Source organism: Pan paniscus, chromosome 22, assembly GCF_029289425.2.
Source record: "Pan paniscus chromosome 22, NHGRI_mPanPan1-v2.0_pri, whole genome shotgun sequence".
NCBI classification, from domain to species: Eukaryota; Metazoa; Chordata; class Mammalia; order Primates; family Hominidae; genus Pan; species Pan paniscus.
This window is the reverse complement of record NC_073271.2, coordinates 42588408-42602309: the sequence shown is the minus strand read 5'-3', so window position 1 is coordinate 42602309 and position 13902 is coordinate 42588408. Positions and strand designations below refer to the sequence as shown.

The window sequence follows — 13902 nt, the reverse complement described above, 5'->3', positions numbered from 1 at the left end:
CCCCCTTCTCTTCCTCCTCCTCCCCTCTCCCCTCCCCCTCCCCCTTCTCTTCCTCCTCCTCCCCTCTCCCCTCCCCCTCCCCCTTCTCTTCCTCCTCCTCCCCTCTCCCTCCTCCCCTCCCCCTCCCCTCTCCCTCCTCCCCTCCCCCTCCCCTTCTCTTCCTCCTCCTCCCCTCTCCCCTCCCCCTCCCCCTTCTCTTCCTCCTCCTCCCCTCTCCCCTCCCCCTTCTCTTCCTCCTCATCCCCTCCCCTCCCCCTCCCCCTCCTCCTCATCCCCTCCCCCTCCCCCTTCTCTTCCTCCTCATCCCCTCTCCCCTCCCCCTTCTCTTCCTCCTCCTCCCCTCTCCCCTCCCCTCCCCCTTCTCCTCCTCCTCCCCTCCCCCTCCTCCTCTGCTTCGCAGCTGCTGCCTAAAGGGCTACAGGAGGCCTTTCCTGCCTTTTGTGCTTTTCTTTTTAAATTATGAAACCTAAGTATGAAGAGTTAACATTAATCAAATTTATTCCTTAAAAATCAGGAATTCTAATATTAGGTTGTTTTCCATAGGAAACACTAACAGAAACATCTCCTTGACGTTTTATATTGTATAAAAATTTCAGGCCAGGCGCTGTGGCTCACACTGTAATCCCAGCACCTTGGGAGGCTGAGGTGGGCAGATTACTCGAGCTCAGGAGCTCAAGACCAGCCTGGGTAACATGGCAACACTCCATCTCTACAGAAAATACAAAAATTAGCTGGGTGTGGTGGCTCATGCCTGTAATCCAAGCTACTTGGGAGGCTGAGGTGGGAGGATCGTTTGAGCCCAGGAGGCAGAGGTTGCAGTGAGCTGTGACTGCACCGCTGGGTGACAGAGTGAGACTCTGTCTCACCAAAAAAAAAAAGGAAATGCAAAGAAGAAATAAAAAACTGATTTAAAAAAAAATATATATCTCCAATTTCCATGTTTAAGAAAGTAAAATAAGTTTTTTTATTTTAATGAAAAAAAAGAGGTTTAATTGACTCAGTTCTGACAGAGAGGGGTCTTACTATGTTGCCCAGGCTGGTCTTGAACTCCTGGGCTCCAACGATCCTCCTGTCTCAGCCTCCCAAAGTGCTGGGATCATAGGCATGAGCCACCGTGCCCAGCCAAATAAAGTAAAACAAGTTTTATTCTGAATGCAGTAAGTCCTCACTTAACGTCATGGATGGGTTTTGGAAACCGCGACTTTGAAACGCATGTAACAAAGGCACCCTTAGGGCCCGCTGAGACAACGGGAGCTGCGGCCAGCAGCACTGGAGTGTCCTTCCTACAAGGTCAGTTTCCAGGAACCTCGGGGCAACGCTAAGTGAGGACTTACTGCGCAGTCTCAGAAGAGGTTTCACTGATGTGAAGACTGTTTTGTTTGGGAATATGTTTACCACTTGACTAAGCTCCTGTAGTGGCATCATTCTATCACTCACTTGTTTAGCCAAGTTTTTGTCAATGGTTTTGCCATAAAATGATCTGCTAAACTGGGAGAGAAAAGAAAACCTATGAAAAGTTCCACAAAATTCTGCCTTCAAGGTTGACTCAAAGGAGGCTGAGTGGCTTCTCTCCCATCGTCTGAAGAGAACTCGGCTCAGTCCTAGAGCACTGCAGCGTCTGGTGCCTCGGCTTCTCTACAGGGCACAGGCAGGAGGGAGGCACAGGCGGGAGAGAGGCACAGGCCGGCTCTGCGACTCGGGGCAACACCACCTGCCCACGGGCTCACAGGACCCTCCCTGCCTAGATGGGAGGCGGCCACCTAAGGGGCCAGTGCAGGGCTGGGCGGGTGGCTCCCGGGGCCACCGTGGGGCTGCCTCCCGTGAGTCATTAAAATGCAGGTGCTCAGAGGCACCCAGGAAAAGCTGGCCCTCCCAGGCTCTCCCCGGCAAGGCAGGACACAGGGCTTGGGGGATGCCCCGAGGCTGCACATGTGAAGCTGTGAGGGCCGCCCCTGCCAGCCATACCTTCACGTGCTTCGGATGCACTTCCTTCTCCTTCATGGCTTCTGGCAGCAGCTGAAACCTTCCAGAGATGGGAGCAGGGGTCACAGGACCAGCAGTTCGAGCCTCAGGGCCTCCTGACCCCGGGCTCAGTCTTGCTCCAAAACCCGAGCCGTCACCTAAAAACACCACAGGGTCAGGGTCCCACCCACAGCTCTCCAGGGGGTTCCACAGGGGACGCACTGCAGAAGCAGGACAGGGGTGATCGGCCCGCAGTCCCCAGCGACAACCACACCGTGATTTTGCTCACGGAGAAAACACTGATGGCCCCAAAAATGCTTCATAAAAACATAACCCTGGTGAGAAAGACGCACGTCAAGTAAGAAAACGCAACTTCACAGGTTGAGAACATCACCTGAGTCCCTGATTCCAGCGCCAGTCTTAGGGGACCTCTGCTCACTTCTCCAGACGTGGCCCCCAAAGACTCCACAAAACCCAGATGGCCTGGGCAAGCTCAAGAGCAGCGGGACGTGCGGGGCCTGCACCCTCCACGCCAGCCACGGAGATAAGGCAGGCAGCGGACGGGCATCCAATGAATGCTCAGGAAATGCTGACCGGGCCTGCCATGGGGTCCCTGCGGTGCAGCTCCTGTGTCAGGTGGGCATGGTGTCTCAAGGAGGAAAAGTCAAAACCTCCCAATGCACAGGGCCCTGGTCCATCCCGGAGACCTGCAGCTGCGCCAGCCCACAGGGAGGGGGGCGCTTTGGAAACTGAGGCAGGATCGTATAAGGGACATGAGACCCAGACGAGGAGGAGGCGCCCTGGAAAAAGGGTGTTGGACCTTCAAAACAGGAGGATGAGGATGCCAGCGAGACGGGGCCCCTGTGTGGACAAAGCTCCCTGGGGAGCGGAGGCTGCAGCACTTGGGCACCTGGGGGATGATGCCCCGGCACAGCCTGCTGAGCAGAGAGCACACTGGGGAGGAGCAGAGGCCAATGATGCAGGCAGAGTACAACCTCAGAGGATGACGATGACCCCCTCAGAGAAATAACGGGCACGTCATTCACAAAACGAACCAACAAAGTGCTTTTTGTGAGTGGCGGCAAGTGCCGAGAGCGCGGCATGAAGGCCTCAGGAGCAGTGCAAGGGTGCAGGGTGCTGGGTTGCTGCCTGTACCCCTCAAAATGCCTCAGGCCACCCACCGCCTGCAAATCTTTGTGTCTAATAATGGTGCCAAGTCCTACTTCTGCCCTGTGTATCTCAGCTAAAGATGACGACGAAGAAATCTTTGGGGAAATCATCTACTTCAGGTGTTTGAGAAATCTCTGAGGGTGAAGGACGTTGCATCTCCCTGAGCCGCGGCTCCCACAGCATGTACCAGGAACTCTGGGATGTGACTGCTGCGGACACTGTCACCCAGTGCCACCGAGACATGGATGCCCAGCACCATGCCCCAGCCCACTCCATCCAGAGGAGATCACAGCCAGCAGGTGCCGCCAGCGGGTGGTCAGAGCTCCACAAGTCCAAGACCACATTCCCCATTGTCCCACTGGACCCTGTGCCTTCAGCACAAACCATGCTTCACCTCGGAGCCCAACACCTTCCTCCAGGTGCAGGGACCTCTCACCTGGCTGTGCCCAAAATAAACTCAAGAACGCCCTCCAAAAAAGAAAGAAACCAAGGAGCTAAAGCTAAAGGAGAGAGGAACAGTTAGGATAAGAAAGAGTTCTGAGAAATTTAAAATATGAGCGCAGAAACAGAACACTCAGCACAAATGTTGAAAAATAAAGTTCTAAAGAAAACCTCTTAGAAATGAGAACAAAAATAAAAGAAGTAGAAATAAGGAAAGAAAATTTGACAATCAATCTTGGAGGCCCGAAATAGTTGAATAACAGGAATTACAAAAAGAAGAGAGAAAATCATAGGATACATGAATGGAGGAAGGACGAACGAGGAGGAAATCCTCCACTCCGACCACGCAGGCCTCCAAGGTCGCGTGTCACTGGAGGGCGCGGGCACGGAGGCGGTGGACACCCTGACCGCGCAGGCCTCCAAGGTCGCGTGTCACTGGAGGGTGCAGGCACGGAGGCGGTGGACACCCTGACCACGCAGGCCTCCAAGGTCGCGTGTCACTGGAGGGCGCAGGCACGGAGGCGGTGGACACCCCGACCACGCAGGCCCCTCAAAGGTTGTGCGTCACTGGAGGGCGCGGGCACAGAGGCAGTGGACAGGCACGCGATACCTTCCAACCCAAGTGTCTGCACCCAGCCAACCAACCGACAACCACCAGGGAGACGAGGAAGTTCTCAAAAACAAGCACCTACCAGACACCTTTTCTACAGAGGCTTCTGGGGACATGTTTCATTAAATAAGAGGGGGCTGGCCAGGAGCAGTGGCTCATGCCTGTAATCCCAGCACTTTAGGAGGCTAAGGTGGGAGGATGACTTGAGCACGGGAGGTGGAGGCTGCAGTGAGTCGAGACTACGCCACTGCACTCCAGCCTGCGTGAGAGAGCAAGACCCTGTCTCGGTAAATAAGAGACCATTGAGGAGGGGCAAGGGGCCGCCTGGGAGCCCCTGAGAGTTGTTGGGGAAGCACTTGCTGTGCTTGGAAGGCTTGGATGACATTCACCTGGACACTGTGTGTGAGGACAGCAGTGAAGCACACAGGAGAAACTGAGCCAAGAAAAACAGAAGTGGCTCGAAGGGGACGCACGCTCCCAGTGGCTCTGCTGGAACACGGGGCGCGTCCTTGAAGGGCAAACCTTGGCTGTGACAGCACAGGGCGTGCAGACTGCACCTCGTGTAGCAAGGGGCGTGTGGCGAGGGGCTAGGAGGGCTGAAGATGCTACTTTAAACAGCAAATAGAGTTTGAAAATAAAGCAAATACGAGAAGACATTTCTGAGAGTTGAATGTGGGCATCCCCAGGGAGCTGCAGTCCTGAGTGGGGAGCTGGGACACAGGCTGCTCAGGAAATGGTCCTCTCAGCACCCATAACTGTTACCCTGCGTGCTCACTATTCATCAAATAAATAAAAACAAAATTAAAAAGCTGCTGGCCCTACTCTGCAAATACTAAAATTTCTAATTAAATTGTGACCATGTTCTCAAAAATCACTAAATCGCTGAAAAATCCAACAGATTTTTTAAAAAGTTAGAGCACCTCAAAAGGTGACTGACTTGTAAAAAGACAACAATTATAGAAAAAGTTATGAAATTTAAAAAAGTACGGTGTGGCAGGTAACCGCCACAACAACTGATCCAGGCCAGGGCAACCAAGGGAGGCTGAGACCAGTGGGCGTGAGCAGGAGAGGGAAGAGAATACTCAGTCTCCGCATCTCCCACAGAAGAAGGTGGAGGAAACCTGGCAGGCACCATCACAGACAAAGGCCCAAGTCAAGCCCACGCACCTCCCGCCACGAGGTCCGGGGAGACGCAGCCCCCCACGCACCATCGCGAGGACACGTCACAGTCAGCGTCCCCTCGGCTCCTCTCCAGGGCCGGTGCCCCGAAACCCACAGCAGAGAGAGGGACGTCCACCCCAAAGGGAGGGAAAGGCAGGGTGGGCAGGCAAGGCAGCAGAGCCTGGAAACATGGCGTGCGCCACCCCAGTCTCCATCCTGCCAAAGACACCCGAACACAGCCTGTGAGCTGGGGTGTCTTTTCCATAAAGGACACTACTGGGACAATGGGTGAATCTGAGCAAGGTCTGTAGCTGTAGCTGAGACGCCAGCCTTGGATCAGGGTGAACATTCCAGGGTGGAGCGTGGCCCGGGCCAGCGACCTTGGCTCTGTGAAAGGTACAGGCCTGTTTTCAGGAGTCAAGAGGCCCCAGGTGCACGCCCGACAAAGCGCAGAGCCGGGGTGGAGGTCAGCGGGGGGCAGACGCAGAACCAGGCAAAGGATGCAGGAATTCTTTTGACTATTCTGTGCTAGGAAACCACTGAAATAAAAAATTAAAAATGAAAGATAACCAACTCACTTTTCTCACTTCTATCAGCTTTTCCTTCTAATCCAGGAGGAGGTGAACTTAATGTTTCTTGAGAATCAAAGGATGTTGTGATAAAATCTTCGACATCTTTCTCCTGTTCAGATGAGAGATTTTTAAATGGTCATAAAATAATGAGTAATTACATCATAGCGCTGACTTTGCCAGGTGAAAACTTTCAAAGGCCTGAATTTATCTTCCCACATAGACCCCAAATGAAACAACTCAAAACTGGTGAACACACAGGTCGAATGCTTCCAACAATTTAATCAGATTCACCCACAGCTCTTTAGGAATATTTTAATGTAGCCAATAGTAAATATTTCAGATTTAAATTGTTTTGCATGAAATGATAGTATATGGATGTTTCAGATAATATGTATCTGCTAAATTATTATTTTTTGAGGGAGGGTCTCACTCTGTCACCCAGGCTGGAGTGCAGTGGTTCAATCTTGGCTCACTGCATCCTCAACCTCCCGAGGTCAAGTGATCCTCCTGCCTCAGCCTCCTGAAGAGCAGGGACCATGGGCGGCACCAGCACGCCCAGCTAATTTTTTGTGTTTTTTTTTGTAGAGACAGGGTCTCACCGTGTTACCCAGCCTGGTCTCAAATTCCTGGGCTCAAGCAATCCTCCCGCCTCAGCCTCCCAAAGTGCTGAGACTACAAGTGTGAGCCCAACCATACCTGATTTTTAATTTTATCTTACTCAAGATACACAAAATCCCAAAATGATTATGTTAGAAATAATACGATCTAACTCATAAATTATTAAAATTAATTAGCATATATGAAACCTGTTAAAAATATGAAGCATTTCTGGCTGAGCATGGTGGCTCACGCCTGTGAGCCCAGCACTTTCGGAGGCTGAGGTGGGTGAATCATGAGGTCAGGAGTTCGAGACCAGCCTGACCAATAAGGTAAAACCCCGTCTCTACTAAACTACAAAAATTAGCCGGGTGTGGTGGCATGTGCCTGTAGTCCCAGCTACTAGGGAGGCTGAGGCAGGAGATTTGCTTGAACCTGGGGAGGCGGAGGCTGCAGTGAGCCGAGAGCATCACTGCACTCTACCCTGGGCGACAGAGCGAGACTCCATCTCCCAAAAAAAAAAAAAAAAAAAGGAAGCATTCCTAAAAATAAATCTAAAAAACCATTCTGGACAAAGAACCCTATGCCCATCACACACGAAGACGTGTCTGGGCTATGCCCGTTGGAGTCAGCGTCAGTGGAGAAGCATGCCCAGGGTACGTCTGAGGCAGGCAAATGCATCTCAGGCATTTAAAAAATACCTGAACAACTGAAATAATCTAAATGCTCCCATGATGCCAGTCCTGCAGAGCTGGCCCCACACAGCACTGCGAGGTGTGCGCTGTCAGGAGGTGAACAAACAATGGCAGCTGCCGTGGCGCCGGGCAGGCCACATTCCCACGGGAACAGCGGGCCTGGGAGCAGAGCAGGCACCTACCACAGCCGTCCTCTGCACATGGTGGTCGTCAGCCGGCGGAGACTCGGCCCACTGCAGTGCCAGCGCTGCTGTGGACACGCCTGGGGAACAAAGCAGCTCCGGCCCCTGGGTCTGTGGCAGCGAGGTGTCCGCCCTGTCCCCCAGGGATGTGTCGGCACTGCACAGGCTCAGGGCTCCTGAGTGGGGTGTCACGGGGAGGCTGGGCCGGGGCTCCAGGGTCCAGTCCTTCCTGAGGACCTCAGGGGAGCTCCAGGAAGACAGGTCCAGCATCCCGACCGGGCTCTTCCGGGGCCCAGCCTCTGCAGTGTGGCTCTGGTGGTGGGAGCCGCCAAGTACGCTGGTCGGTGAAGAAAGAGACCTGTCCTGACATTCTGATTTTTCTTGAATGGGAGAATCTGGCATTTCATCTGGTATCAAGGAATCCCAATTTTTGATAACATCAGTTACACCCCCTGTGGTTGTATTGGCATCACACGCGTCTATGGCCTGATTTTTGATAACATCAGTTACACCCCCCATGGCTGTATTGGCATCACACGTGTCTATGGGGGGTGATATGTCAGGCTCTTCTCCGTCACAGGAATCATCACTCCAGCTGCTCTCCAACAGGTGTGCTGAGGCCATGGGCCACGGAGATTTGGTGTCGGCAGCATCCACATTCTGGAAGGTCATGGAATACAGCAAACGGTTCAGTTTTTCCTGAAGTTGTTTCACCTGAGCTACGAGATCGACCTTCGGCAGCTGACAATCTTCCAGTACTTTTTCTTTACCCTGCAGGTGAAACAGAACAGGCGCACGGTGGAATACCTGGCTCACCAGGAGTCGCACCTGTCTGGTGTTAATGAGTGGATTTCAGGGAGTTTCGGAGCACTCAGGGGTGATTCCACAATGAGCCCTGCACATCTCAAGTTTATTTAATTCTATGAGAAACAGAACCAAGGCTTACATTTCCTTGCTTAAAAGGCAACTGTCATAACCTATTTCTGCGGTGATTGAGGACACAAGCTTCATACAAGGGAAAAAGGATGGGAAGGTTCTATATCTGAGCACCGAAAACACAAAATTGTGGTTTATGTGATGAATTTGGAGTTTCTTTGTGTGTAACTTTTAAGAATTTGGCAGGCAGGGCTGAGCTTTCTCTTAAGAATTCAAAAAATTGGGCCGGGTGCAGTGGCTCACGCCTGTAATCCTAGCATTTTGGGAGGCTGAGGCAGGTGGATCACGAGGTCAGGAGTTCAAGACCAGTCTGGCCAAAATGGTGAAACCCTGTCTCTACTAAAAATACAAAAATTAGCCAGGCGTGGTGGCGGGTGCCTGTAATCCCAGCTACTCGGGAGGCTGAGGCAGTGAATTGCTTGAACCCAGGAGGTGGAGGTTGCAGTGAGCCAAGATCTCAAGATCTCGCCACTGCACTCCAGCCTGGGCGACAGAGCGAGACTCTGTCTCAAGAAAAAAAAAAAAAAAGAATTCAAAGAAACGTTCCTGTCATGAGGGCCCCAAGACTGTTTGCCGCAGGAGATGCGAAGGGCTCTCCACACAGGATGTATTTCCCGAAAGCACATGACAAGCACACGAACCAGGTTCATGGGTCTCCTCAGAACTGCGGGCCTAGGCCCGTCCTTCCCTGATTTCTGTGGAATTCAGAATCTTTCAGGCTCTAAACGCCAATGAGGTGCACGCAGTGTGGACCCAGGAACAGGCGGCACCTGCACTCATGCAAGAAACGTCCCAGCGACGTGCGGGACACTCACGAGGGCTGCGAGGGGCTCGGGTGAGCCCAGGTCTCAGCAGGCTTCAGCACCAAGCATGCTTCCGTGCCACCCTAGAGACCATAAAACACCTGCCCAGCACTTCTGGTGTTAGAGCCTCTGGGTTTCAGAGCCTGGAGGAGTAGCTGGGGCACATTTAGCAAACGGCAGGGAGGAGGGAGAGGAGGAAAAGCAGGGTGGGTGGCTGTGTGTCCAGGAGGAGGAAGGTAGGTGTCTGTGTGTCCAGGAGGAGGAGGAGCAGGGTGGGTGGCTGTGTGTCCAGGAGGAGGAGGAGCAGGGTGGGTGGCTGTGTGTCCAGGAGGAGGAGGGTGGGCAGCTGCGTGTCCAGGAGGAGGAAGGTAGGTGTCTGTGTGTCCAGGAGGAGGAGGAGCAGGGTGGGTGGCTGCATGTCCAGGAGGAGGAGGAGGAGGAGGGTGGGCGGCTGTGTGTCCAGGAGGAGGAGTGTGGGCAGTTGTGTGTCCAGGAGGAGGAGGAGGAGCAGGGTGGGTGGTTGTGTGTCGAGGAGGAGGAGGAAGAGGAGAGTGGGCGGCTGTGTGTCCAGGAGGAGGAGGAGGAGGGTGGACAGATGTGTGTCCCAGAGGAGAAGGAGGAGAAGGGTGGGTGGCTGTGTGTCCAGGGAGGCTGCGCTGGGCCTTGGACTGGAGGAGACGAGGTGCAGACAGTGCATCAAAAGGTGCCATCTAAGGCTGGGCGTGGTGGCTCACGCCTGTAATCCCAGCACTTCGGGAGACTGAGGAGGGCGGATCACCTAAAGTCAGGAGTTCAAGACCAGCCTGGCCAACATGGTGAAACTCCGTATCTACTAAAAATACAAAAATCAGCTGGGTGTGGTGGCGCATGCCTGCAGTCCCAGCTACTCAGGAGGCTGAGGCTGGAGAATCACTTGAACTCGGGAGGCGGAGGTTGCAGTGAGCTGAGATCGTGCCACTGCACTCCAGCCTGGGCGACAGAGCAAGACTCTGTCTCAAAAAAAAAAAAGAAAAAAAAAAAAAGGTGCCATCTGCACCTGATGCGGCCTGAGGAGAGGGCAGCTCCTGCGCAGGTGTTTCCTAGGGGGCACTGGGGACCTGCCCCTGGTGCACTGGGTGGGAGAAGCACCAGCACCCGCTTTTCTCGCTAAATCTCCACCCTGCTACTGCTACAATTTGAGATGGTCAAGGTGCAACCTCCTTCCCCGGGGAAAAGAAGTGCCAGCTTTTTTTCAAGTGACAATATGGAGTGAGGTGAACAGATTACAAGAATAAATCTGAAGCCTTTCAAAGTAAAACAGACGCTGGCCATCAAAGTCCTGAGCTGAGGTGAGGCCCACGGGGGCGATGTGGTCCTCCCATGAAAAGACAAACCAGGACTAACCCTCGAGCACAGTTAAATCCATTTGGATCAATTACAATAAAAAAACCCAACTGATTGTTTCTACAGAGTGGCTTAAATGAAGCACGTACGAAATTTCACAACAGTTATGGACAGCTCGTTACAGAACAGAAAGGATTCAGAGAACATGTCACTGCAGGCACGGACTGTGCTCCTCACCTCAGCAGAATACCCGCCTCTGCCCAGGGCAAGACCCACATGTTCTGCACCCAGCCTCTCCCAGGGGGGCCTCACGCCTTCCCCCTCCCCACACCTTGCTGCCTTGTGTCCAGCCTCTCTGGGGGGGGCCTCGCGCTTTTCCCGCTCCCCACACCTTGCTGCCTTGTGTCCAGCCTCTCCGGGGGGGTCTCGTGCCTTCCCCACTCCCCACACCTTGCTGCCGCGTGTCCAGCCTCTCCCGGGGGGTCCTCGCGCTTTTCCCGCTCCCCACACCTTGCTGCCGTGTGTCCAGCCTCTCCTGGGTAGGCCTCGTGCCTTCCCCGCTCCCCACACCTTGCTGCCGCATGTCCAGCCTCTCCGGGGGGGTGGGCCTCGTGCCTTCCCCGCTCCCCACACCTTGCTGCCGCGTGTCCAGCCTCTCCCGGGGGGACCTCGCGCCTTCCCCCCTCCCCACACCTTGCCGCCGTCCTCCAGACTCAGGCGCATTTCATTTTTCACCAAGAGCAGCTCCGACTGCAGCTGCCTCTGGCAGACGGTGAGCACTGACATTACGCCTTCTTGCTTGCAGAGAGGTGCATCCTTCAACGTCACCAGGACGGGCTGCAGATCACCCTTGACAGAGGAGACAGAGGAAAGCTGAGCATGCAAGAGGCTGTTGCTGGGGCTGCCCCTCAGGTGGCCTGGAGCTGGGAACCAGTACGGCAGCCAGCAGGGATGCCAGACGGAGGTGGCAGTGACATCCACAGCCGAGCACCTTGGTCCACAGCAGGCCACATGGGAACGGGGCTGAGGACCCAGCAGAAAGCTGCCCCGACCCAGGACGACCCCACAGAGCAAGGTGGACTGGGGCATCTGAGAGCGGGAGCCACTCTACAAAGACCCAGCTGGTGTGGGGGTGGTAGGCACCAAGTTCCCAAGGTTCTGCTCAAATACAAGTGGAAGCCTTAAAAGACGACTCCCTACAGGGCCTCCAGCTCCAAAAGAAGAGCTCGCTCGCCACATCTCACACAGGCACTGCTCATCGACAGACAAACCATTTGATTAGAAACCAGAGAAGCAGCTTAAGCGGACCCTCCTCACATAGTGAGCTCCGTTTCACTGGACAGTCCCTATTATGTGAAAGAAAGAATTGTTTTTAAAAGCTTAAAACAATAAGCTTAAAATGGTACAAAACAGTGAAATCCTCAGCCCAGCTTCACTGCGTACTGAGACGGAACAGGCCCAGGCTGGCCCGAGCTTCAGGCCCCCTTTCTCCGCTGTGTCATGAGCCACCATGACAACTGCAGCCCCCAGTGCCCAGCGCAGAGAGAAGTCATTGACATTAAAGGAGAAAAGGAGAAAAGGAGAGTAAGAAAAAATACCCTGCCATGGCCCGCGGGGGGAGCCTACCTGTGGGTCAGGGACAACCGGCTCCAAAGCAGCATCATGGGAGGCCTCCACGTCGCCGGTGACCTGGGTCTTGGCGCCACCATCCATGCGAAGCTGTGGGTGGGCCCCGGGCACCCGTGTGTGAGCTGTGGCTCTGCGGGCGTGCCGCCTGTCCAGCTCCACCTGGCACCTCAGGAACCGCTGGTGCAGCACCTGCAGCTGGCGGCTGAGGCGGGCACACTGCGCTCGGAGCCACTGCAGCTCGGGAGGCTCCGCCCCGGCTGCCAGGGGCTGCTGCTCCAGGGCGCGGCGGATGCGGGCCAAGGCCAACAGGACGGCCTCCAGCTCGGCAGAGTGGGCCGCCTTCCGCTGGTTCAGAGTGTCAATTTCTAAATTTCTCTCGGCAATCATCGCTTCCTTTGCTTTCAGGGCCGCTTCGAACTCCTGGATCCGGGAGGCCATGTCTTCGACCTCAGCCTCCCTGAGGGCTACATTGCGCTCCAGCTCAGCCAGCTGTAGCTCCGCAGCCTCCTCTGCGCCCTGGAGGCGCTGCTGCAGGGCCTCCAGGGCCTGGCTGTGCCTGCGCTCCTGGTCAGCCAGCAGCCGGCTCAGGGCCTCCTTGGCTTCCAGCGCAGCCTCGAGCTCGCCCTGTAGGGTCTGCCCACGAGGGCCCCCGGTCTGGGAGCAGAGCAGCTCGCTCTGCAGACTGCCAGCCTGACTGTCGCTGACTTCGTGCACCACAGGCCCCATGAGGGACAGCTCATGCTGCAGCTTCTCAATGACTTCATGGAGTTGTTCAATTTCCTCTGCTTTCTCCTTTTGTAATCGTTTCTGGTTCTCTTGCAGATTTTCAATAGTGGCTTTCAGCTCTTCAATCTCAGAACTTCTGGTATATATGACCTGAAGAGAGAGCACATTTCAGAGGCAAATTAAATGTATCCACTTCCGAATGTCCCTACTTCAGGGCACGTTACATCCTGAATGCATTCTTGGAGTGAAGACTCCATAGCGTGAAAAACAAAGCAGCCATAGAAGCAAACTGCTGGTGCCGGACGCACTCCACACCCACCTTGGCTGCCACTGGGCCCTGGTGCACACCTTGTGCTCCACGTCTGATCATGGGACGAAGCTCTAATGCAGTCATTTTCCATGCAAGGACGTCTACAGAATGATGCTTTCACCACCCTTTAAATGTTATTTTGTTAATATTTAAACAACTTTGATTTGTTTGATTTTCCTGAAGGTGCATTAGATTTTAGGTGTCATTCTAACTCCAGGAGGAAAGTAAGAAACCTAGGCAGAGAATCTGCACCAACAAAGCGGTGAGCCGGGCACGCTCCCCTTCCATCCCAACACTGCTCATGGTGACGCTGGTGATGAGGCATCTCTGCCACTGCCACTCGGTGACACCAGGCATCAAAGTGAGTTTACTTGTGCCATGAAACATAATCCTCAGCCATGTAAGGAAATACGATTGTTTCCACTTTAAAGACAGGAAAATTGAAACTAAGATATTAAACATCTTTCTAAACCCATAAAAACAGTAAGTGGAAAATTAGGATTGAGATGTATGTCAATATAGCTCCAAACTCTATTCTCTTAAGATAACATTCCTGGTAATGACAAAAAATAGAAAAATTCTAATCCATTTGTGCTCTAACAATTTTAAAACAATTTGTTACAGACTAATATGTTCTTCCAAAAAATTGAGGGTTTCATAACAACTCCAGGTTTCTCTGGAACTACCTCACAATTACTCTGGACTCAAATGCAAATCTGGCCTACAGGAAAAAAACAAAGGAACCGGATGAACCTGTGGCTTTGGTTTGGACGCTGTCAACAACA

The 13902-nt window shown here is 53.8% G+C and overlaps 1 protein-coding gene across 7 annotated transcripts in view; it reads right to left on the bottom strand.

Annotated features, from left to right (window-relative positions):
* Positions 1-13902, bottom strand: part of PCNT (pericentrin) — a 203298-nt gene that overhangs the window by 21945 nt on the left and 167451 nt on the right. For all 7 annotated transcript variants that reach the window (XM_055105153.2, XM_055105160.2, XM_055105158.2 and 4 more), the window contains exons 28-32: positions 12079-12957; positions 11146-11301; positions 7391-8161; positions 5923-6025; positions 1966-2120 (exon numbers count right to left, since the gene is read on the bottom strand). In XM_055105153.2, the coding sequence (XP_054961128.2) occupies positions 1966-2120; positions 5923-6025; positions 7391-8161; positions 11146-11301; positions 12079-12957 (2064 nt within the window). The remainder of the gene's footprint in view (positions 1-1965; positions 2121-5922; positions 6026-7390; positions 8162-11145; positions 11302-12078; positions 12958-13902) is intronic.